Source organism: Nesoenas mayeri (genome assembly GCF_963082525.1).
Source record: "Nesoenas mayeri genome assembly, contig: SCAFFOLD_40, whole genome shotgun sequence".
NCBI lineage: Eukaryota > Metazoa > Chordata > Aves > Columbiformes > Columbidae > Nesoenas > Nesoenas mayeri.
This window is the reverse complement of record NW_027660032.1, coordinates 397,450-422,748: the sequence shown is the minus strand read 5'-3', so window position 1 is coordinate 422,748 and position 25,299 is coordinate 397,450. Positions and strand designations below refer to the sequence as shown.

At 51.4% G+C, this 25,299-nt stretch overlaps 3 protein-coding genes across 3 annotated transcripts in view; all 3 read right to left on the bottom strand.

Moving 5' to 3' along the window:
* LOC308052339 (olfactory receptor 14A16-like) overlaps positions 1-24,150 on the bottom strand; it is a gene marked incomplete at both ends in the record, with an annotated part of 65,719 nt that extends 41,569 nt beyond the window's left edge. Inside the window, one exon of the mRNA XM_080364426.1 lies at positions 23,390-24,150. Within this exon, the coding sequence (XP_080220552.1) occupies positions 23,390-24,150 (761 nt within the window). The remainder of the gene's footprint in view (positions 1-23,389) is intronic.
* Positions 7,964-25,299, bottom strand: part of LOC308052349 (olfactory receptor 14A16-like) — a gene marked incomplete at its 5' end in the record, with an annotated part of 255,248 nt that continues 237,912 nt past the window's right edge. The window contains one exon of the mRNA XM_080364432.1: positions 7,964-8,087. The remainder of the gene's footprint in view (positions 8,088-25,299) is intronic.
* On the bottom strand, positions 8,423-9,364 carry LOC308052327 (olfactory receptor 14A16-like; the record flags this gene model as incomplete). The annotated part of the gene is made up of 1 exon (XM_080364416.1): positions 8,423-9,364. The coding sequence occupies one exon, from the start codon at positions 9,362-9,364 to the stop codon at positions 8,423-8,425; it is 942 nt and encodes a 313-aa protein (XP_080220542.1).

Sequence of the window (25,299 nt, the reverse complement as noted above, 5' to 3'; positions counted from 1 at the left end):
ACTTGTAGAACTAACTGGAGAGGTTTCAATGGGACTCTTGCTGATGAAGGTTCCAAAGAAGATTTCATAAGGGAGGGTTTTTTCTTTCCAGGGTGTTTTCTGTCATTTTCCAGTGTATAGAAGAAGTGACAGCAGCATTCTACACTGGACATTGATCCCGAGGGTCTCCTGGAGACACCTGGACAGGCAGGAGAACAGTCCTTGAGGCTGGACACTGTATGGACAACCTGGCTCCTCACCCCCACCCCAAGTCTGCCGGTTCCCTCCTTGGCCACCAGAGATTGCATCACTTTTCCTCCATCAGACTTCTCCACTGAGCTCTGCAGGAGATGCTGCAGCTCCTGTGCACCAGCTCCACCTGCTCTCCTGTGCAAACACTGCACAGTTCAATAAACAGTAAAACACTTTCCTCAGCTGTGTGTGTAAGTGGATCTGATGAGGTCCAGCATCCACAAGGGACACCCACACAAGAACTGCTTTAGACAGAGAGACAGGAGAGGATAGAAATAAACACAATGAACGTGTTGACTGCCATGTCAATTAGAGCTCTGAAGAAAGGGGCAAGTTTGTAACTCCCTGAAGCTCAAAGCAGAAACCAGACAGTTGAGAGGCCACTGAATGACCAAAGAGCAAGTGGAGGAGAAACCTGAGAACACTGGGAAGGGCAAACGTCCAGACAGTGCTGGAAAGTTGTCCTTGGACAGGGACATTGAATCAGGAGAGGTGGGAACTCCTGAATGACGAGGGAGATGAAATACTAGAGTGTTGGTAATAGAAGTACAGGGGAAGACCAATATTTCTTCTCCTACCCTTAGTACATCAGTCATCAGCTGTCTCATCATAAACAGTCAATGTCTTTTTAGGGGCCCAGTGTACCTGAGGTGCTGGCCTGGGATTGGCATCTGTCACACAGGACCTGGGGAGACCAGAGCACCTTGCAGTGCAGGTGGAGCCTGGGCAGGGGTTCCCGGGGCATCTACACTGGCACCAGGTGTTTGTGTCCCTGGAGCTGAAGACATTTGTGTCCTAAATCCATGCCCAGTTCTGGAAAACTCTTTTCTTTCCAAAGAAAAGAAACTCCCCTGCAAAGACTTTTAAAGAAATAAATAAGTAAGTAAATAAATAAGTAAGTAAGTAAGTAAGTAAATAAGTATATAAGTAAATAAATAAATAATAAATAAATAAGTAAGTAAATAAGTAAGTAAATAAGTAAAAAGATAGATAAATACATAAATACATACATAAATACATAAATACATACATAAATAGAAAGAAAAAGAAGAAAGAAAGAAAGGACAGAAGGAAAGAAGGAAAGAAGGAAAGAAGGAAAGGAAGAAGGAAAGAAAGAAAGAAAGAAGGAAAGAAATAAAGAGGAAGGAAGGAAGGAAGGAAGGAAGGAAGGAAGGAAGGGAAAGAAAGGAAGAAAGTTAGTTGACACCTTCCTTTGCTTTGGATCTTTGTCTTCAGTTCTTCTTATTTTAACTTTCATTGACATCAACTGACATCTGATGGGCCTGCAGGCATGAAGCCAAGATCATGTTGTGTCTTGCACAGCGCCCCATGCCCTCTGAACCTGCCCTGCCCAGGACTCCTCACACATTGCCCAGAGCGAGTCACACTGAGGTGTTGGCTGGTTCCCTGGCTGGGATGCTGGTTTAGATGGTCACCTACAGCACAGGTGAGTCCTGCCCCATCATCGCCTGCTCTGCTCCAGTCTGAAACAGAGCCCAACATCACAATGGGATCATGAGAGAACTGAGGTTGAAGGGACCTCAGGAGTCTGCAGTCCAACCCGTCACCAACTGGGTCACACCAAGGTGTTCAAGCCTTGATTCAATCAGAGCTTTAGCAGGACTAGAGAAGTGATCATCCCTTTGTACTGGGCACTGGTGAGGCTGCACCTTGAATCCTGGGGACAGTTTGAGGCCCCTCATGGCAAGGAAGACATTGAGGTGCTGGAGAGAGTTCAGAGGAGGTGACAAGGCTGGTGAAGGGTCTGGAGCACCAGTCTCATGAGGAGCGGTTGAGGGAGCTGGGGCTGTTCAGCCTTGAGAACAGGAGGCTGAGGGGAGACCTTATTCCTCTCTACAGCTGCCTGAAAGGAGGTTTTATCATGGAGGGAGTTGGTCTCTTCTCCCAAGTAACAAGTGATTGGACAAGAGGAAATGGCCTCAAGTTGCACATGGGGAGGTTTAGATTGGATATTAGGAAAAAAATCTACGGTGAAAGGGTTTTGAAGCAACAGAACAGACTGCCCAGTGAGGTTGTGGAGTCCCGATCACTGAAGGTGTTTAAAACACAGATAGATGGGGCTCTTAGGGACATGGTTTAGTGCCAGATTTAGGTTATGGTTGGACTCGATGATCTTAAGGGTCTCTTCCAGCCCCAATTATTCTATGATTCCATGATAAGTCATTTTTGCTATTTTCTTTCTCAGAGGACCATGCAGCCTCCCTGAGAGCCAGGACTTTTCTGAGGTGTTGGAGAGACGTCTCACGGTCACATCAGCCAGTTCCACCAGCCCCTGTCTGTCCCTTCCCAGACCAAACCTCTTCTCCATATCCCAACCTTCCAGGTGAGTTTCTGGGACACAACAAATGCTGTCCAGATCCTCTGGGCCTGTTCAGAGAGAGCAGCTTGCCAATATGGTGATGGGCTCTCTGTGCACCTCAAAGCTTTCCTGACCATTTTTCTCAGTGCCCCACTTGTGCCCAACCTTTCTGGTCCTTGAACTGTACATGAGGGCATTGAACCGGGATGTGGGGAAGGTGTAGAAAAAAGACTTTGTCAAACTGTCTTGAGAGGGCTGTTCTGGGCATCCCACAGTCAAGGATGAGGCTGCTGTAGAAACCAGTGGCATTGGTGAGAGGTCCAGGTGGAGAAGGGGTTTTGCCTGTCTACATTGGGGCAGAGCAATGATGCTTTCATGAGATGTCTATGTGAACAGAAAGGGGACAATTGGCTCCAGGGGACAAAATGCCTTCCAGCCAGTTCTTTACCCATCGCAGATACACCATCCAGGCCAGGAGCTGCAGCTTCTGCAGGAGATGCTGTGGGACACGGTGTCAAAGGCTTCACTGCAGTCTAAGGACACAACACCCACAGCCCGTGTGGCGGATTCACTGCCCACCACAGACTTTCCCTCATCTGCTCAGCGGTCACCTTGTCACAGAAGGAGATCAGGCTGGTCAAGCAGGACCTGCCTTTCATCAAGCCATGCTGATTGGGCCCCATTGCTCGTCTGTGTGTGTGACCTCACAGTCCTTTCCCAGCCATGTTCCTGCTGTTGGCCAATCCCCTGCAGAGGCAGAAGTGACCTCACAGTCCCCTCCACAGCCATTGGTTCCTACTGGACAATGAGTTCCTGAGACACAAGTGACCACACGACATTGTACCCACCATCACCCCCCTTGTGGTTCAGTGTGTGAGCAGATCAAACTGAGCTGCTCTCATCAAATGTATCTGATAGATTTCCTATCAAGGGTTTGAGTGGAGAAACGTTCCTCAGAGGAGCTGCTGTATTTACTCTGGGGCATTTTAGATCTCCAAGGAAAAGATTAATGGAATCCTACAATAACACAGGTTGGAAGAGACCCCTGAACACCATCTCTGTGCCACTGGCCTTTATGGCACCCCAAGGAACAGCTGACGGTGTTTGTGCTCCCTTGGGTTCGTCTCACCACATGCACACACTGGACATGCACATGATGTGTGTGTTTACAACTCATCTGCTCAATGAAAACGTGGAATTTTGACCTAGTGTTTCATAGAAACATGGAATGTCCTGAGTTGGAAGGACCCACAAGGATCATGGAGTCCAACTCCTGTCCCTGCACAGGACACCCCACAGGTTACCCCGTGTGTCTGAGGATGTTGTCCAGCCTCTTCTTGAAGACTGTCAGGTTGGGGCTGTGACACTTCCCTGGGGAGCCTGTTCAGTGTCCAGCACCTCTGGGGGAAGAACCTTTTCCTTATGCCCAACCTGACCCTCCCCTGGCACATCTTCCTGCCATTCCCTTGGGCTCCTTCACTAGTCACCAGAGAGGAGATATCAGTGCCTTCCCTTCCTTCTACCCTTCTGAGGAATCTTTAGTCACCATGAGGTCTCCTTTGAGTCTTTTCTTCAGCTCCGATGCTCAGAAACCCTCCCTGGGGAGCATGTTCAGTGTCCAGCACCTCTGGCTGAAGAAACTTCTCCTTGTGCAACAGACCCACCCCTGGCACATATTTCTTCTGTTCCTCTGGGTTTTCTCATGGGTCACCAGTGAGAAGAGATCAATAACTTCCCTTCCTTCTCCCATTGTGAGGAAGCTGTAGCCACCACAAGGTCTCCTTTGAGTCTTTTCTTCAGCTCCGATGCTCAGAAACCCCTTGGTTTGCTTTCTGAAGCAGAAAGGAGGAGCCATGAGCTCCAGGCAATGGGAAGGGGGATCCTGTCCCTCACACACGGCTCAGGGCTCTTCCTGGGACCGTGGGATGTGGGTGTGCAAGGCCCAGGGAAGGACAACACTGAGACAACAACTTCCAGCTTCCCCATGGGGCTGCAAGGAGGCAGCGAGGCCCCAGTGCCATGAGGACAACATGTCTGCTCCTGGGGTCAGTGGCAGAGACAACTGCCCTGGCCAAGGGGACACAGACCTGGGTTCTGTGGGTCCCTTCCAGCCTTACAGCGCCCTTTGCCATCTCCACCACAGGCTGTTCCACACGGTGCTGCCCCTGCCCCTCTTTCCCTGCAGGCTGCAGACACCCATCTCGCTTCCCACCTGCTCTCACCCAGCATTTCTGCACCTTCACTGCTGTGTCTGCACCCTCACCGGCTGCTCTTTGGAACACAAACCATGGGCTGATCCAGCTCCCTCTGGGTCACCTCTCGCCCCACAGCACTGCCCTTCCAGTGACATTTCTTCCTCCTCATAGCCTGTCCTCACCTTCCAAGTAGACTTCTTTTTTCTCTTTCCTGCTTCTTCCCACTATCACGAAAAGCTCGTTTATCTCATGAACTGCCCTTCATGCAGGGAACCCAACCCGTTAGGCTTCTTATGGTCTTTTACCTGACCAGAGAGAAGTCACCTCCCCATGATCTCCTAAATCCCATGAGTGCTGCTGGCCTTTCAGCTTCTCTGACAGACACGACCATGTCCCTGCCCATGTCCCGTCATGTTCTCAGGTGGGATGGACATGACAACCCGTCACTCTTCCTGGGTAAGACCTGTGGGCCCTTGAGCAGAGGTTCTTTCCCAGCCATGTCCCTGCTACTGGGCTGTCGCCTCCAGACACAGAACTGACTCCACTGTCCCCTTCACAGCCACATGATTCCACCTGGATTATGAGTGTCTGAGACACAACTGAACTCATAATACCGAACCCATCCATCCCCCTCCTCATAGCCCGCGGCCTGACCAGATAATAGTATGCTGGTTGTATCAAACTGAACAAATGTATTTCCCTCTAAATGTTTGAGTGGAGAAACTTCCTTTGCAGTAACTGTTGTTTTTATGTTGACATCATTTCTATCTCCTCTTCTGCCTCTTTTTTTTTTTTTTTTTTTTTTAATTTTCTGCAGATATTCTATATTCAAAAATGTGTCCAAGGGAAAGATTCATTGAATCAGAGAGTCAGTCAGGTTTGAAGAGAGCCCTGAACATCTTGTTTCACTCTCTTTCCTAAAGCAGGGTGACCAGGTGAGGTTCTTTAAGGTTCCACTCAGCTTTGCATCATCTCCATCACAGCACAGGAGGGAGAATAAAGACCTTCAGCAGTTTTGGCCCAAATGCTGCTCACTAGGGGATGACACACTAACTGCACAGAGGACACTGCATCGCAGATGATATTTGGGCTTGATGTTTCAGTGAACTTCCCACCAAGCCTCCACTTCTTCAGCCCAAATAGCATCAATCCGTCTATAAGGACACCACAAGAGACCATGTCCAAGGCCTGGCACAATTTCATACACACAACATGCCTGTCTTTCCCCTGCCCATTTTGGTTCACAAGTCTCTTTCTTGTCCTCCAAGTGCCTGCAGATGGCTGCAGGAGGACTTGTCCCATCACCTTCCCAGGGACAGAGACAAGCTGAGCAGCCTGTGATTCCCCCATTCTCCTTCCTGCCTTTCTTGAAGATGGGTTTGACGGATGCCAGGACCTCCTCGATTGCACTGTCATTTTGAAAACACAATCCAGAATCACAGGGCAACTGAGGTGAATCTCACTGGGTCAGTGGGGTTTGTTCCCAGAGTCACACACACAAATGTCAGGGTCCATAACTGAGTTGCCTTTGTGAACCCTCATCTGATGCAGAATCATAGAATACTCTAATAGGAACAGAGCCTTGGGATCTAAACACCTTTAAACCCCTTCAGGGATGGTGACTTCCCCACTGCCCTGGGCAGCCTGTTCCAATGCCTGACAACCCTTTCCAGGAAATACTTTTTGCCTAATATCCAATCTAAACCTCCCCTGGTGCAAATTGTGACCAATTCCTCTTGTCCTATCACTTTCTACATGGGAGAAGAGACCAAGACTCGCCATATTGCAACCTCCTTTCAGGCAGTTGTGGACAGTGAGAAGGTCTCCCCTCTATCTCCTGTTCTCCAGGCTGAACAGCCCCAGCTCCCTCAACCGCTCCTCATCACACTTGTGCTCCAGACACTGAGCAGCTTCGTCGCCTCCTCTGCACTCTCTCTAATGCCTCACTGTCCTTCTCAAGATGAGGGACCCAAAACTGAACACAGGATTTGAGGTGCAGCCACACTAGTGCTGAGTGCAGCGGCAAAATCCCTTCTCTAGTCCTGCTGGCCACATCATTCCTGATACAAGCCAGGATGCTGTTAGTCTTTTTGGCCACCTGAGAACAAGCTGGCACCTGTTCAAGAAACTTTCAGTCAACACCCACAGATCCCTTTCTTCCAGGCAGCTTTCCAGACACTCTTCCCTGAGCCTGTAGCGTTCGTAGAGTTGTGACCGAAGTGCAGGACTCAGCACTTGGCCTAGTTAAACCTCAGACAATAGGCCTCAGCCACATGATCCAGCATGTCCAGATCCTTAGGCATGGCCATCCTCATGTCCCACGTCATGAGGAATCGACATAGTGACCTCAGTTCAAGGCAGAACATCCTAGTGCTGCATTCAGGCCTTCATGGAACATACAGGAATAGCTGATGGTGTTTGTCCTGAGTCGGGTTCATCTTATGTACATGAAATGCATGCTCATATCTCATCCATACAGTGGAAACATTGCCTTCTGAGTTACTCATTCAGTGTCCTTGTGTTGAGGGATGAACAAGCTCTCTCAGCTGGGGTGAAGGGCCAGTGCAGGAAATGGTGGTTTTGAGGGGCTGGTCTGTGGTGACTGTGCTGGGCCAGTTTCCCCAGGTTGTCCCATGAACATGGGCACACAGCAACCCCTGCTCTGCTGGTGCTTCAGGGCTCTCCCAGGAGGCCTGGCTGGGAGAGGACCCTGCTGTGTGCCAGCCTTGCACACTCACACACTTCAGCCCTTCACTGGTATTTTCTTCTCTGGGCCATTTGCCAGTTCAGCCCTCCCACCCTCTCCTGAATTGTGCCACCCCCTGCCCTCTCCCCAGCCGAGCCCGCAGAGCAGCCACACTGGAACTGGAATGGGTCCCACAGCAGTGGGGACCAGTGAGAATGAAGGACAGTGAGAATGTCCATCCAGCCAGCAAGCTGAGTGGGTCTCCAGCACAGGCAGCTTGCAGACCCAGGTCCAGACTGGCTCCCCAGGACAGCATGAGACATTTGGCCTAGGGGATCCTCAGGAAGGTCCTGCGGCCACAGTGCCAGGGCCACCTGCCCCAAGCTGCCACCTGCAGCAAAGGGTTTCTCTTTCCATGTCTTTCCTGTACACATACAGTGCTCCACTCTTCTCCTGGAACATCCTGTCTCCCCACAGAGCCCGTTCCCAAGAGACCTGAGCTATGCTGACCTGGCCAGCTGTTGCTACCCCCCTTCCCACGCTCCATACAGCTCCGAGCTGGTGGTGCTGCTCTGCAGAGCAAGTGGACTGTGGTGCTCAGGGCCATGGGGTGAGTCCGCAGGCTCATGCTGGTCAGAGTGGGAGGAAGACCCAGCTCAGGGTGGCTCCTGCTCACTCCCCCTCAGCACACAGACATGGCTCCTGCAGCCCCAGAGATCCCAGAGAGAGGATTCTGGGCTAACAAGTCAGTGTGGGGCCCTTTATTTCATTTATACACACAGAGAGTATAGCTCCTTATTTAGAAAAAGACAATGGGTCACACTAGACACATAGATACGGACATAGATATAAGATGAAAACTAATTTTGCTTGTGGGTAGCATTAATACAACAAAGAACACCTAAAACCAAAGAAAAGAAATAAAAACTTACAGAACTCATGTTGAACTAGTAATGCGTTATATTACAAGTGACATGCAGAAGCAGGAGGTCACTTCATTACCACTTTTGAAAAGTAAACAGTCATCATTTTCCTTATAGACTCCTTGAGCTCCTGGTTCCTCATGCTGTAGATGAGGGGGTTCACTGCTGGAGGCACCACCGAGTACAGGACAGACACCACTAGGTCCAGCGATGGGGAGGAAATGGATGAGGGTTTCAGGTAGGCAAAGAAGCCAGTGCTGAGGAACAGGGAGACCACGGCCAGGTGAGGGAGGCAGGTGGAAAAGGCTTTGTGCCGACCCTGCTCAGAGGGGATCCTCAGCACGGCCCTCAAGATCTGCACATACGACACCACAATGAACATAAAACACACAAATGGAAAACAGACAGTGATCACAATAAGCAGGAGTTCCTTGAGGTAGGAGTGCGAGCAGGAGAGCTTGAGGATCTGGGGGATTTCACAGAAGAACTGGCCCAGGGCATTGCTCTTGCACAGGGGCAGTGAAAATGTATTGGCTGTGTGCAGCAGAGCAGTGAGAAACCCAGTGGCCCAGGCAGCTGCTGCCATGTGGACACAAGCTCTGCTGCCCAGGAGGGTCCTGTAGTGCAGGGGTTTGCAGATGGCAACGTAGCGGTCGTACGACATGATGGTGAGGAGCCAATACTCGGTTGAAATGGAAAGGAGAAACGAAAATAGCTGCGCAACACATCCTGTGTAGGAGATGGCCCTGGTGTCCCAGAGGGAATTGGCCATGGACTTGGGTACAATGGTTGAGATGGAGCTCAGGTCAAGGAGGGAGAGGTTGAGTAGGAAGAAGTACATGGGGGTGTGCAGGTGCTGGTCCCAGGCTATGGTGGTGATGATGAGGCCGTTGCCCAGGAGGGCAGCCAGGTAGATGCCCAGGAAGAGCCAGAAGTGCAAGAGCTGCAGCTCCCGTGTGTCTGTGAACGGCAGGAGGAGGAACTGGGTGATGGAGCTGCTGTTGGACATTTGCTGCCTGTGGGCATGAGGACCTGTGCAAGGAGGAAAAGGCAGTGACAAGTTAGAGGAGAATAAACAGGCTGTTTCTCATGGAATACCCCTTCACCGATGGAGGGGTGTTTCAGCTCGTTCTTTATTTCTACCAAGTGAGAAAAAGAGTTCATGACAGTTTAAAATGCAGCTTGGACATCTAATTTCTATGAACACACCTCTGGGGCAAGACCCCTCAAATTGGTGTCAGAGCAAAAACTGACCCACACTCACACCCAATCCCAGAGAGCAAGAGCAGCAGGGACAGGTGGAGAAACAGGGAAGGACACTGCAGTGCTACCAGAAAATAAAGCAAGGACAGAAAGGCAGACGGGCATGCTGTGGAACCTTCTCCTGACCCAGCTGTGCTGCTGCCACTCACATAATGACACTGGAGAGCAAGTACTTTTAGTACTTTATTTGTGTACCCTGTTAGAGGAACCCTTCACCTGGAGGTCCAGCTGCTGAGGTGGAGATTCGTGACCTGGACCCCATGGCTTTGGGGCAGAGGGTCTGCTGGGGAGGAGAGGAGACCAGGGGTTGCACTGGGAAATGTGTCTGCACTGCAGGGGATTGCAGGCGGGTTCCTAAATACCGTCCCTGGCATATCTGGTAGGAGCTCCCTCTCCCTGCCCATGTCTGTGCTGCCTGCAGCTGTGTGTCTGCCCCTGGTCTGCTCCCTGTCAGTGTCACAGACCCCGTCCCACGTGCTGTGTGCTCAGCTCTGTCCTGCTCACACCTCCTGGCACTGCCCAGGGGCAGCTCTGTGTGTGCAGGGGCTCAGGAGCAGCTCAGACACGTCCTAACGAGAACTGGGGCCTCAGTGTCTTCTCCAAAGCAGAGAAATAAATCCCCATCTCCCATTGCACAGCCAGACGAACAAGAGTGGAAAACTGAAAGCACAGACTCCTTCCCTTGCAGCTGTTGCTGTCTTGATGTTGCTGTTCAGAACGACCCTGTGCCATGTCTGCGGGAGTATCTGGAGCTCTGAGCAGCCCTGACCCACACAGCCCCCTTCAACCCCACAAGCTCCCTGCCTGCCCTGCCAGGGGTCCCTCCTTCCCCCCACAGCTGCTGCCATGGGATCTCCCGGGCAGGCTGAGCGCTGACCCTGGCAGGCGGCAGAGTCCCTGCCCGGCACAGCCCTGGGGTGCTGGGACCCTGCTCTGCAGGACAGCCCTGGGCACCCCTGGGTGCTCACCCGGCTTCACAGCTGTTCAACATGGCCTGACAAGAGCCCCGTCCTTACAGATCCCACAAGCTGTGCCTGTGCCAGTTTCAGGAGATGCCTCCAGGAGCTACAGCTGCACTGCCCTGCACCAAAGACTTATCATGGCAAGGGCTGCAAAGGTTTCTCCTCCAGTGAGCTCTCAGTCATCCTCCAGTCCTGACCACCTTTAATCTCTCTCTGCCTTGCTCGTCTCCTGAGATCCCCAGGCAGAGCCCTCAGCCCTGCTGCGTGTGCAGAGGAGCTGCTCCTGGGCAGAGCTGTCTCTCTGCAGCGCTGCCGCTGCCATGAGCTCCCTGTGTCCCAGGAGCCCAGCTCAGCTCAGCAGCACAGGAGCAGCACAAGGCCCTTTAATGACCTCTCTGGTGGGTTTGGTGCTGAGTCCATGGACCTCAAACCCTGGAGGAAGGTAATGAAACCTCTCAAGCAGTCAGATGTAAACTCCAAAGTGTCTCGTAATGTTAATGGGTCCACTGAGGAACACTATGAGGAGCTGACCACAGGGTCAGGTATAGAATAAAATTGAAGACAGTGATGAAAGTTCAGGAAAAGCACAGTAAAGGTGGCTCTGATGCTGAGTAAACCTGATTGTGTTTCAATAACCAAAGGGCCGAGTCCTGACCCCCAGCCCTGGGAAGGCAGATCCTGTCCCTCCCACGTTGCCCAGGGCCCTTCCTGGGACAGTGTGATGTGGGGCTGTGCAAGGCCAAGGGCAGGACTATGGTCCCACACCTCCCAGGTTCCTGGCTGGGGACAAGGAGGCCATGAGGCCCCTGTGCTGCAAGGACAAGGTGTCTCCTCACAGACATCAGAGGTGCAGACAACAGCCATAGCCAAGGGGAGAAGGAGCTCATGTCTGGTGGGGCTTTCAGCCTCTTTCCATCCCGTGATCATCTCCATGACAGCCTGTCCTGTGCTGTGGCATCCCCTGCACCTCTGTCCCTGCAGGCTGCAGACATCCCCCCTGCTGCCCCACCTTGCTCTTGTCTGAGCATCTTCCTTCCTTTGCTGAGGTCTCTCCATCCTCCCCAGCTGCTCCTTGAAGCACAAAGCCTTGGGCTGATGCAGACTCCCTCTGCTGACCTGCTCCACCACTGCACTGCCCTTCCTTCACATTCCTTTCTGCTCATGGCCAGCCTGGACCTCCCCAGCTGCACTTTGGGCCATTATTTCTTTCTCAAGCTCTTTCCCACTATGCAGAAACCTCCACCACCTCTGAAACCGCCCTTCAAGCACTCTCAGGCTACTCCTGCACTGCTGCAGCCTCCCCAGCGCTGCTGGGCCAAAGCAGCCCAGGTCCCTCAGCACCCCACACCATGTGCACAAGGTGCTGAACCTGCCTTGGCACAGCCCTGCACTCTGCAGTTCCTCCCTGCTGCTCCAGACTGGGAAGCCGCACACTGGCACACACCCGTGTGTGTGGGTCACACCAGTGCTGAACCGAATGGGATGAGAACTGCAGGTGTCTGGGTCCCCACGCTCCTCCTCATGCAGCCCCGTGTGCAGCTGCCTTGTTCATGGTGAGCGTGCACCACGGGCTGCTGTGGGGACCTTGTAGTGCCCAGGCCCTTCTCCTCAGGGTCACTGAGAACTCCTCATTTCACCTTGTCACAATTCAGAGATTTCTGATGGGCAAACACCAGATATTCACAAGGTCTGGACTCTCCCTGGACTGAAATTCCATTTGCTCAGCTGTTAATGTTGACACACAGACGGCTTATCCTGATGAGGGTTTCTCTCCCATCATAACAGCATGAGGAGTTACAGGACACTATAAATATCATCTTCTGGGTAGAAAGCGGGGTCTTGGGTGTCTGGTACTCATAATGCCAGAGCTATGGAGTTTCTGATGTTTGCCTTCATGTGGGAGAGCAGCAGGAATGTGTGGAGCTCTGCCTGGGGACAGACAATGTCAGCTGAATGTTGCGGAGTCAGCATGAGAGGGCAGAACAACATGGGCAGTGTTGTGGTGACTGGACATCAGCTACAGACTCACTGATCAGGAACTGGACTGAGATGAGGCCTCCTTCAGACAAATTAAAGAAGCCTCATGTTTCCTGGGCCATGTCCTCATGGCAGACCTGAGATATCCCAAAATCTGCAAGGTACCAGCCATCCAGGAGGGTTTGGAGCTCATTGACAACATCTTCCTGACACGGGTGACTGAGAAGTCAGTGGGGTGAGGTGCCCTGTGGGACTTCACACTTACAAACCAGAAAGAGTTGGTCAGGATGGAACAGTCAGGGATGGGAAAGTGGAGCTGAGGCTCCTGGGAGATGAGAACAAGGCCAAGAGCAGGATTTCAGGAGAGCAGGATTTGGGCTGCTGAGGGACCTGCTTGTGTCCTATGGGATATGACCTTGATGTCTGCAGAGCTTTTCTCTCCCATCTCCTCCCTCCTCTCTCCCATCTGCAGTTGTGCAGCGTTTTTTACCCTTTCTCAAATACAATATCCCAGAGGTGCTGCCAGCATCACTGAGTGGCTCAGATCTGGCAAGGAGTGGGTCCATCCTGGAGCAGCTGAAATCGGCTCTGTCTGACGTTGGTCCAACTCCTGTTGTCTTCTCAGAAAGGTGACAACTGTAGCACAGCCCACTCATAACCAGTTCCGAGACTTTGCCATGTAAACACAGTACATGTTGACAACATATTTGGTGTTACAAACTACTTGATCATGGAGAAAAAATGGAAAAGATCTGTAAGCAATGTGAGGAAGTCACCAGTCAATGAGCATGTTATTATGGGGAACTCTAATTGCCCTGACATTCACTGGTCAGGCAAAGATACAGGTGCCAATAGTCCAAAGGATCTTGGACCAACTTCTTAACATGTCTGCTTGGTGGGCAGAAGCGTGCTGATCACCTGGATGTGGAACTGGGAAACAAGGAAACCCTGGTGAGGGATGTGAACTTCAGTGTCCACCTTGGCTGTTGTGACCAGGAGACAGTGGGATCCCAGGCACCAGAGGGGAGGGAGGAAGGCCAGCAGCAGAGCACAGGCTGGTGGGCTCCAGAGGAGAAGACTTTGACATACTGGAGGGCTGATATTTGTGGTGCCATGGGAAGCAGCTCTGAAGGATGAAGGAGCTCAGGAAATCTGATCAGCCCTATAGGACAGGCTGCTCCAAGCACAAGAATGATCTATCCAAGAACCCGTGAAATGAAGCATTTATCTCATTACGGTGTTTGTCTGAACCGATGGAGCTGAAGGGCACAAAGGCAGCACACAGGAGGTGGAAGCAGGGGAAGCTGCACAGGAGGAATTTAGAAACCTTGTCCATGGATGTGGGGATGATGACAAAGCTGCCCTGGACTTGATACCTGCACGGGAGGCTGAGGGCAGCAAGATGAGCAGTCATTGCTTCCTTACAGTAAAATAGTAGACAGGGTGAACGTGGGCCTGCTGCTGAGCTTCATAAGAGTAGAATCAGATAGGACTGAGATACTTCATGGCTTCTTTGCCTCCATCTTCACCAGCAAGGTCTCCTGGGACTTTGTTCCTGAAGGCAGGAGTCTGGAGAACACCCAGCAGTGGATGGGGCTCAAGTCAGGGGTGACCTGAGCAAACTCAGACACCGTTACAGAACAGGAGATGGGTCACTTGACCAGCTCTCTGAACACAAGTATCACTGTGCTGTGGCACCTGAGAATGCCAGGAACACCCACCTCTTGGTCCAGAGGAGTGTGACTCCTCTTGAACTGTCCTGGCCTGTCTCCTCACTCACATGGTGATTTAGGCACCCACTTTTCTGACATATTCAGTCTTTATCAGAAGACACTCCATACCGATATGAACTGGAGGCTGCTTATACCACCTGCTCTGGAAAGGGAGGGAAGGGCGAGCAGGGGAGAGAATAGAAGAAATTTGGCTTTATTGCTATTTATTATGCAAATGCTCTCTGTTTGGCTATTCCTGAAATCTCCCTAATCATCCACACCAGACTTGAAGCCTTTAGGATAATGATGCACAAAGCCTTGGCTTGTAAGAGCATTTTCGATGGGGTGGGTTTTATGTCAAGTGCTGTTGCTTTAACTGCAAGGCTCTGGTTTTCTGTGGAGTTGGAAATGCCTGTGAGCTCCTCACAACTCATCCAGCTTCTTTCATACACCTGGCAATGGTCACCAGTCACCTCAGTGTCCCACTCCAAAACTTCCTCGAATCCTCTCTTTGGATCCACACCCCATCACTCCATGAGGTTCATGGATCCACCAGGGTCATGGATGATTCCTGAGGACCATCCAAGTGTGGGCAGTGTAAGAGAAGAGCAGAGCAGGGTCAGCTCATGGGCCATGACTGAGCACAGCCACCCCAGCAGCAGCCGTTCCCCATCTCCCAGGCACAGCCATGCCCACAGCATGCAAATGGCACTGCCATACATGATTAGCCCAGGAGAGGCCTTTCTTCCTTCCGTATTCCCAGGAAAATCTTCCTCCTGTTCCTCCTCCACCTGCAGACATCAACTGCTTTCCATTGCTGGGCTCAGACATGGCTGGAAGGGTTCACTGAAGCCATCAGCCATCTCATTGCTTCTCCCTGACATGCCCTGACCCTCTCCCACACCTACAATGGCCAATCACGGCTGCTCAGGCCTCCCGCTCTTCAGAAGAGGCCTCGAGCTTCTTGGTTCTTCCTGGTGCTTATTGTAAACTTCCTCGCTCTCTCCAGAGTTCACGGTGAGCTTCCTTGTCCATAACAGCCCTTTATGACCATGTCTCACTAAATGGTTGTGTTTGTATGATCATTTGTGCAGAAAGGGCAGTCACAGGACAGCACCCAATATGTCAAAACCGATGCCCAGTGAAATGCCGTAAAGCCCCGATGAGTTCCCCTGTGTCTGTGTCTCTCCTGGAAAGAGTCTGTCCTGAGAAGGGGATCCAGCTCCTGCCACTCTCTGCAGAGGCACATGAGCAGTGTCCATCACCTGGGGACACAAAGGGTGACGTTTGCCACACCACCCGTCATCTGAACCACTTAGATGTGTGCTTGTGGATGAGGTATGGAGCCTTATAGTGCAAATGCCTATTTAATTGTCATTGCCAGAGGGGCTACCAGAGATGCGGAGTATTATTTTACAGATATTTAATCATAAACATATAAAACTGACTTTCCTAGGCAAATTACACAAACATTTGAAGAACTTTTCGTGCCTTTTAACATGATTATCCATAGAAGGCCACCAGCTTTGCATCTCAGGAAATGGGATCCAGAGTCCAAGGGCAGGATGGTTTGGTCTCTGTGCTGGGATCTGGAAACTGAAACGTGCTCCCATCTCCCAGCCCCCTGCCCTCCTCAGTGAGGGTGTGAGACATTCTGCCAGCCAGGGCTGAACTCACAGCCATGACCAGTATCTTACGTCCAACTGCAGCCAATGGTGTCCTGCGAGCTCAGGATTGGAGCTTCCATTGCTGGAGGTGTTTTAAAGCTGTGGAGATGTGGCGCTTTGGGACATGGTTTAGTGCTGGACTTGTCAGTGTTTGATTTACGGTTGCACTCCATGTTCTTAATGATCTTTTCCAGCCTCAATGATTCCATGATTTTATGATTCTATGATTTGGGTTGAAACCATTTCAGTTCCATCACCTCCAGGTTCCCTCAGAGGTGGCTGTTGTGTGGCACAACTGTCCTGGCTCTCCAGGCAGGTTGGGCACTGGGTTGGTGTCTGCATTGGCAGTTTTCCCCTTCCTGGGGTAAAAGGCTGTTGAGCAGAGACAGTTGTAGAGATTTGGGTCACAGGGGTTTGCAGCAATCCTGTCAAACTCTGAGCAGGATGAGCTTTGGAGCCCAGGAAAAATGGAGATGCTCTGAAGGATGTTTGTGAACAGTGGTGCTGTCACTGATAACAGTAACAGCGAACTCCTCATTCTCACTGATGACGATGATGATTTAAATCTCTTTAATTTCATTCCTAACAGTCATTCTTGCTTTTCCAAGCATCTACTACACCTCAGTAGTTGTGTCTTGAAAGAATTTCTAAGAACAATGCTTTTTCTCTCACTTCTTTTTTGTTTTAATCATTTAAAGAGTACACCTCTTGGACAGAATTACCCCCAAATTGTGCTGCTTTCATTATTTTTCTACCTTTTAATTATTTCTTATGTGGTGTCATGTGGAGTTTGCATAGGAGAATAGTTTCTTTTTGAGACAAAGAAGGCCAAGGAACAGATCCCAGGTCAGTGCAAAGGCCCAAAGGAAGCCAGAATCTTTATGTGTGTGCACTGACACACACTGTCACCTGCATTTCCAGTCTCTGCAGTCCCAACAGTGCTGCAGAGTCTGGAGTTCTGAGCTCCCTCATCTGCCCTGTGTGACACATGTAAAATGGAACTACCCCAGTCCAATGGCTGGATTTGATTCTCTTCAGAGCCTGAAGCACCACATGGGTCAGGAGACAAGCCAGGATACCCAACCAGGACTCACATACCCTTGACATAGATTTTAGGTTTTCCCTGGCATCTCAGCAGACATGTCACACTGATATCTGGGTGCAAGGAGCTGGTCAAGTGCCTCGTCTCCACTTCTATAATGATGGATTTGTGTCTGGCTGATGTGCAGACTCTGTGCATGGATGCTGACACCTCTTCAGCAACCTGCTCTGAAAGGGTTAACAACACAGGCTGTTCTTTCTAGAAGGTCATTAGGACAGCAAAAAATAAGATCTTGGCTCTGGGCAAAAGAAAAAAAGATGGAATAGATGTGGTCAGGACAGTTCGGGCGCAGTTGTAAAGCAGCCCTGCACTTCATGGAATTTACTTATGTGGTCTGGAATAACCTGAGAGCTGTCCCTAAATTGAAAACATGAAGGGGAAGGAAGGACAGCGTCATTCAGGCTGGATGGGGCCTCAGGAGGTGTCTTGACCAACCTCCTGCTCACAGCAGGGTCAGACCAGATTGCTCAGGGCTTTATCCAAACACATCCTCGTCACTTTCTGGGACAGAGTGTGTGCGCACTCCTGGGAAACAGCTTCCAGTGCTGGACTGTCCTCAGGACCTGAAAGTTTCTCCCTTTCTACAGCACCTTTCCAAACACAACCATCCAGATTGGTTTTACCCATCTATTTGCACACTGACACAGACCAGAATTTACTGCCTTGGGCAAAAGAATGTTGTGGGGGATGACACTGAATGCCTTGCTGACTTCCAGGTAACAGACCATCACTGGTAACAGATCATCAATGTTCTCCCCACGTCCACAACCCTGTGCTTTCCTCACAGAAAGCAAAGAGGATGGACAGGCACAACCTGCCCTGGGCAAACCCCATCACCTTCTCTTCCAGACACCCAGAAATGGGGTCCCAGTGGACATGCTCTGGGGCACAGCCCTTAGTTCCCCTGCTCACCCATGGGCCATTTTGAAAAGTGCACACACTGTGTGAGAGCTGCCAGTGGCCAGGGAGTTCCCCCAGTCTCCATGGGCTTTCCAAGATGGTGCAGAGTGGCCTCACTGTGACATGGTCCTGCTGTCCCAGCTCCTGGAGTGCTGCCCCTGCTGTCCCATAGACTGGAGAGGGTTGTGTTAGTTCCAGTGACCCCTGACTTGATCCACATCCACTGCTGGTTGTTCTGCCTCCAGCCAGAGAGGCCTGGGAGACCTTGGTGGAGAAGAGGGAGAACGAGAGGACACCTATTCTCACGTATTCTTAAATTCATCAGTGAATAAATTCACTATGAATCAAGATAAGCCTTGATTCAATCAGAGCTTTAGCAGGACTAGAGAAGTGATCAGCCCTTTGTACTGGGCACTGGTGAGGCTGCACCTTGAATCCTGGGGACAGTTTGAGGCCCCTCATGGCAAGGAAGACATTGAGGTGCTGGAGAGAGTTCAGAGGAGGGTGACAAGGCTGGTGAAGGGTCAGGAGCACCAGTCTGATGAGGAGCGGTTGAGGGAGCTGGGGTTGTTCAGCCTGGAGAAAAGGAGGCTGAGGGGAGACCTTATTCCTCTCTACAGCTGCCTGAAAGGAGGTTTTATCATGGAGGGTGTTGGTCTCTTCTCATAAGTAGCAAGTGGTAGGACAAGAGGAAATGGCCTCAAGTTGCACACGGGGAGGTTTAGATTGGACATTAGGAATAAATTCTTCAGGGAAAGGGTTTTGAAGCAATGGAGCAGACTGCCCAGTGAGGTTGTGGAGTCCCCATCACTGAAGGTGTTTAAAACACAGATAGATGGGGCTCTTAGGGACATGGTTTAGTGCCAGATTTGGGTTATGGTTGGACTCGATGATCTTGAGTGTCTCTTCCAGCCACAATTATTCTATGATTCCATGATAAGTCATGTTTGCTATTTTCTTTCTCAGAGGACCATGCAGCCTCCCTGAGAGCCAGGACTTTTCTGAGGTGCTGGAGAGACGTCTCACGGTCACACCAGCCAGTTCCACCAGCCCCTGTCTGTCCCTTCCCAGACCAAACCTTTTCTCCATAGCCCAACCTTCCAGACGAGTTTCTGGGACACAGCAAATGCTGTGCTGGTCTTCTGGGCCTGTTCAGAGAGAGCAGCTTGCCAATATGGTGATGGGCTCTCTGTGCACCTCAAAGCCTTTCTGACCATTTTTCTCAATGTCCCGCTTGTACCCAAACTTTCTGGTCCTTGAGCTGTACATGAGGGGGTTGAGCAGGGATGTGGGGAAGGTGTAGAAAAAAGACTTTGTCAAACTGTCTTGAGAGGGCTGTTCTGGGCATCCCACAGTCAAGGATGATGCTGCTGTAGAAACCAGTGGCATTGGTGAGAGGTCCAGGTGGAGAAGGCCTTGTGCCTGTCTACACTGGGGTAGAGCAGTGATGCATTCATGGGATGCCCATGTGAACAGGAAGGGGACAAATGGCTCTAAAATGCCTTCCAGCCAGTTCTTTACCCATCGCACATACACCATCCAGGCCACGAGCTGCAGCTTCTCCAGGAGATGCTGTGGGACACGGTGTCAAAGGCTTCACTGCAGTCTAAGGACACAACACCCACAGCCCGTGTGGCGGATTCACTGCCCACCACAGACTTTCCCTCATCTGCTCAGCGGTCACCTTGTCACAGAAGGAGATCAGGCTGGTCAAGCAGGACCTGCCTTTCATCAAGCCATGCTGATTGGGCCCCATTGCTCATCTCGTGTGTGTGACCTCACAGTCCTTTCCCAGCCATGTTCCTGCTGTTGGCCAATCCCCTACAGAGGCAGAAGTGACCTCACAGTCCCCTCCACACCCATTGGTTCCTACTGGACAATGAGTTCCTGAGACACAAGTGACCACACGACATCGTACCCACCATCACCCTCCTTGTGGTCCAGTGTGTGAGCAGATCAAACTGAGCTGCTTTCATCAAATGTATCTGATAGATTTCCTATCAAGGGTTTGAGTGGAGAAACGTTCCTCAGAGGAGCTGCTGTATTTACTCTGGGACATTTTATATCTCCAAGGAAAAGATTAATGGAATCCTACAATAATGCAGGTTGGAAGAGACCCCTGAACACCATCTCTGTCCCACTGACCTTTAGGGCACCCCAAGGAACAGCTGATGGCATTTGTGCTCCCTTGGGTTCATCTCACCACATGCACACAGTGGACATACACATGATGTGTGTGTTTACAACTCATCTGCACAATGAAAACATGAACTTGTGACCTAGTGTTTCATGGAATCATAGAATGTCCTGAGTTGGAAGGACCCACAAGGATCATGGAGTCCAACTCCTGTCCCTGCACAGGACACCCCACAAGTCACCCCGTGTGTCTGAGGACGTTGTCCAGTCTCTTCTTGAACACTGTCAGGTTGGGGCTGTGACACCTCCCTGGGGAGCCTGTTCAGTGTCCAGCACCTCTGGGGGAAGAACCTTTTCCTCATGTCCAACCTCAACCTCCCCTTGCACACCCTTCTTCCATTCCCTTGGATATTGTCATTGGTCACCATACAGAACAGATCAGTACCTTCCCCTCGCTCTCCCCTTGTGAGGAAGCTGTAGCCACCATGAGGTCTCCTTTGAGTCTTTTCTTCAGCTCTGGTGCTCAGAAACCCCTTGGTTTGCTTTCTGAAGCAGAAAGGAGGAGCCATGAGCTCCAGGCAATGGGAAGGGGGATCCTGTCCCTCACACACGGCTCAGGGCTCTTCCTGGGACCGTGGGATGTGGGTGTGCAAGGCCCAGGGAAGGACAACACTGGGACAACAACTTCCAGCTTCCCCATGGGGCTGCAAGGAGGCACCGAGGCCCCAGTGCCATGAGGACAACATGTCTGCTCCTGGGGTCAGTGGCAGAGACAACTGCCCTGGCCAAGGGGACACAGACCTGGGTTCTGTGGGTCCCTTCCAGCCTTACAGCGCCCTTTGCCATCTCCACCACAGGCTGTTCCACACGGTGCTGCCCCTGCCCCTCTTTCCCTGCAGGCTGCAGACACCCATCTCGCTTCCCACCTGCTCTCAGCCCAGCATCTCTGCACCTTCACTGCTGTGTCTGCACCCTCACCGGCTGCTCTTTGGAACACAAACCATGGGCTGATCCAGCTCCCTCTGGGTCACCTCTTGCACCACAGCACTGCCCTTCCAGTGACATTTCTTACTCCTGATATCCATTTCTCACCTTCCAAGTAGACTTCTTTTTTTCTCTTTCCTGCTTCTTCCCACTATCATGAAAAGCTCGACCATCTCATGCACTGCCCTTCATACAGGGAACCCAACCCGTTAGGCTTCTTGTGGTCCCTGCTGCTGTCCAGTCATGTTCTCAGGCGGAATGAACATGACAACCCATCTCCAAGGTCTCTTTCTGGATAGGGCCTGTGGGCCCTTGGGCAGAGGTTCTTTCCCAGCCATGTCCCTGCTGCTGGGCTGTCACCTCCAGACACCGAACTGACCCCACTGTCCCTTCACAGCCACATGATTCTGACTGGATTATGAGTGTCTGAGACACAACTGAACTCATAATACCATAACTATCCATCACATTTTTCATGACCCAGGACCCAATCAGATCAAAGTATGCTTGTTTTGTCAAATTTATCAAATATATTCCCTACTATAGAGTTGGGTTCAAAAAGACTCTTCAGAGGAACTGCTGTATTTATGTTGACAACTTTTGGAACTCGTTTTATGTCTCTTATTCTTTTTATTCTTCCTCTTCTTATTTTGTCTTCAAAATACTCTCCACAAAGGAAAGATTCATTTAATCTCAGAATAACTTGAGGTTTGAAGAGAGCCCTTGTCCCACTTGTCTCACTGTCCTGCTCCAGGCAGGGTGAACCAGGTGAGGCTGTTCAAGGGTTCCTCCCAAATTTGCATCATTCACACAGGAGCTGACAGTGCACTTGTCACATCACACAGAGGGAGAATAAAGATGTTTAACAGTGTTGGTCCAAGTGCTGGTCACTGAGAGATGAAACTAGTAACTGGCTGCATGGAGGGCTTTGTACCACTGATGACATTTGGCTTGATTGTCCAGCCAACTTTCCACCCAGCTTCCAGTTCTCCAGCCCAGAGATCCCTGATCTGGCTACTGGGACACCATGAAACACCATGTCTATGACCCTGCAAAATTCCAGGTATAGAGGCAGGTTGACCTGCCATTAATTCTCCTTTGTGCTTTTCATGCAGATGGGTTTGATATCTACCTTTTCCAAGGACCTCTAAACCCATGGGGTGTTCCTCCCAATATGAAGTGACCTCAAGACCTTGTCTGTGCCACAGGCCTTAATGGAAGCACAAGGAATAGCTGAGAGTGTTTGTGCTCACTTGCGTTCATCTCACTTCACATCCATGATGTGCATGCTCACATCTCATCTGCACCTACTCATTCAGTGTCCCTCCATGGAGGGAAGAACAGTGTCTGTGGGTGAGAGGCCAGTGCTGGAAATGGTGGTTGTGAGGGGCCAGTCCATGGTGATTGACCTGGGGCTCCTTCCACGGGGTGTCCAGTGCACAGGGGCACAGCCCAGCCCTGCTCTGCTGGTCCTGCAGGTCTCTGGCAGGAGCCTGGCTGTGAGAGGACACTGCTGTGTGCCAGCCCTGCACACACACACTGTTCAGCTGCACACTGGGGTTTGAATCTGTGGGACACTATTGTAAGCATATGCTTGAAGACATAAACCATCATGTATTGCCCATAGGAGATCACCTTTCTCTGTAGAAAGGCTGTTGTGAGGCCAGCTCTGTCACAGCAGTGCCCATTGCCTGTCCCTGCCTGCGCCCACAGCACTGACGCACAGCAGGACGGTGACCAAGCTGCCAGAGCACTCAGGCCTTGCACCAACACCAGGGATGAGAAGGAGAGTGTGGGAGTTGAACCAGAACAGTTCAGGAAGAACAAGCGCTGCTGCTCCCTGGCAGGGCTCCAAGGCTGGATTTCTTTCCCCTCCTTCCATCACAGAAACTGTCCCTGCAGCTCCAAAAAGGCCTTGCAGCAAGGATATAGCAAAAATCAAGTCACTACGAGACACGTTATTTTGTTTAAATACAACCAGACCACGGCTCCTCATTTACACAGCCAGTGGTTATAAAAGAAGAGCAGGCAGTGAATTAGAAAGGGGATGACAAATTATCACAATTAAAAAAACCAACCAATAAAAACAGATAACACAGATCACAGGCTGCGCCGGTAATTCGTTACATTAAAACTGCTATGTAGAAGCAGATGGGCGGTTTAATGCTTCAGAAAAAACTAAGATATGAGTTTGCACAAAGCATCCTTGAGCTCCTGGTTCCTCATGCTGTAGATGAGAGGATTCACTGCTGGAGGCACCACTGAGTACAGAACAGACACCACCAGGTCCAGGGATGGGGAGGATATAGAGGGGGCTTCAGGTAGACAAACATGACAGTGATGATAAAGAGAGAGACAACGGCCAGGTGAGGGAGGCAGGTGGAAAAGGCTTTGTGCCGTCCCTGCTCAGAGGGGATTCTCAGCACGGCCCTGAAGATCTGCACATACGACACCACAATGAACACAAAACACCCAAATACTACTAATATAAAAACCACAAGAAGCCCAAGTTCCCTGAAGTAGGAGTGTGAGCAGGAGAGCTTGAGGATCTGGGGGATTTCACAGAAGAACTGGCCCAGGGCATTGCCCTTGCACAGGGGCAGTGAAAATGTATTGGCCGTGTGCAGCAGAGCATTGAGAAACCCAGTGGCCCAGGCAGCTGCTGCCATGTGGACACAAGCTCTGCTGCCCAGGAGGGTCCCGTAGTGCAGGGGTTTGCAGATGGCAACGTAGCGGTCGTACGACATGATGGTGAGGAGACAATACTCTGCACCAAAGAAGAAACCTACATGGAAGACCTGGGCAGCACATCCTATGTAAGAGATGGTCCTGCTGTCCCACAGAGAACTGGCCATAGACTTGGGGAGAGTGGTGGAGATGGAGCCCAGGTCAAGGAAGGCGAGGTTGAGCAGGAAGAAGTACATGGGGCTGTGGAGGTGCTGGTCCCAGGCTATGGTGGTGATGATGAGGCCGTTGCCCAGGAGGGCAGCCAGGTAGATGCCCAGGAAGAGCCAGAAGTGCAAGAGCTGCAGCTCCCGTGTGTCTGTGAACGGCAGGAGGAGGAACTGGGTGATGGAGCTGCTGTTGGACATCTCCAGCCTCTGGACACAGAGCAGTGACCAAAGAAGAAGAGACAGTGGCTAGATAGGGGAGATTTCTGTGAGGAAAATCAAAGCCATTTCTCACACACCCTCCCCCGCTCCACCCCGTTGTCCTTTTCCAGACCTTCCTCCAGCTCGGTGTCTGAGTCCTGGGTGGTGCTGGCTGGAGGTGCCGTGAGGAGCAGAGACTGTGCCCGCTAGCTGCCGAGGAGTCAGCCCTGCTCTGCAGCAGGGGGCATGGGAACGGGAGGCAGGGGACGGAACTGGGATTTAGCTGTGTAAGATGGACCCAGGAAATGTCTCAGCCTTCGCTAAGGTTTCAGCACCCCATGTTTAGCCCAGGACACACACGTCTTCTTTCACTAACCCAACAGCATTTTATCTGTTACAACATCTCTGTGGTTCTCCATGGGTCTTTCAGATAATGCACAGATGCTGTAGGACAGGTTTGCATCCTGGAGGGTAGTTCAGAACTTGGATGGGACACGTGTGCCCATGGACACACCTGCAGGAAAGGACCCACAAGGTCAGGCTGTGACTCTGCAGCTGAAACTGCCATCCCCAGAGAGCCTGACAGCAAGAACAAGATCCCAACAGCAGTGACCCAGAGCAGGGGAGCAAGAAGGAAAATGCGGTGAGGGTGGGGGTGAGAGAGGCCAGGGCAGAGGCAGCCGGGCACTCAGACAGCGTCCCCCTTCCCCAGCTGTGCAGCCACCTCCCAGACACCAACAGTGCCGGGCAGCTGCTCTCAGCCCCTGTGCTCTGCAGAGGAACTGCAGCTCTGGCTGCACAGGAGCTGCTTCATGCCTTGGAGCCCCCGGCCCTGAGGGCAGAGGCTTTGCTGGGTGGGACAGGAGGCCAGAGGGCTGCTCGCAGGAGGGATCTGACCTGCAGGGGTTCACAGGGACTTTTCTCTCTTCTCCCTCCCATAACCATTCCACGTTCGGTTTCCTCTCATTTCTGATCATTTCCCTGCTGCCTGGAGATTCTCCCCTGGGAGGTGTTTCCCTGTCCATGTCTGTTCCCTGTCAGTGCTCACAGACCATCCCACCCTCTGTGCCCTCTCCCTGGCTCTACAGATCCTGCCTGTTCACAGGCACTGCCTGGGGGCATCTTCCTGTCTGCAGGCTGGAAAACAGA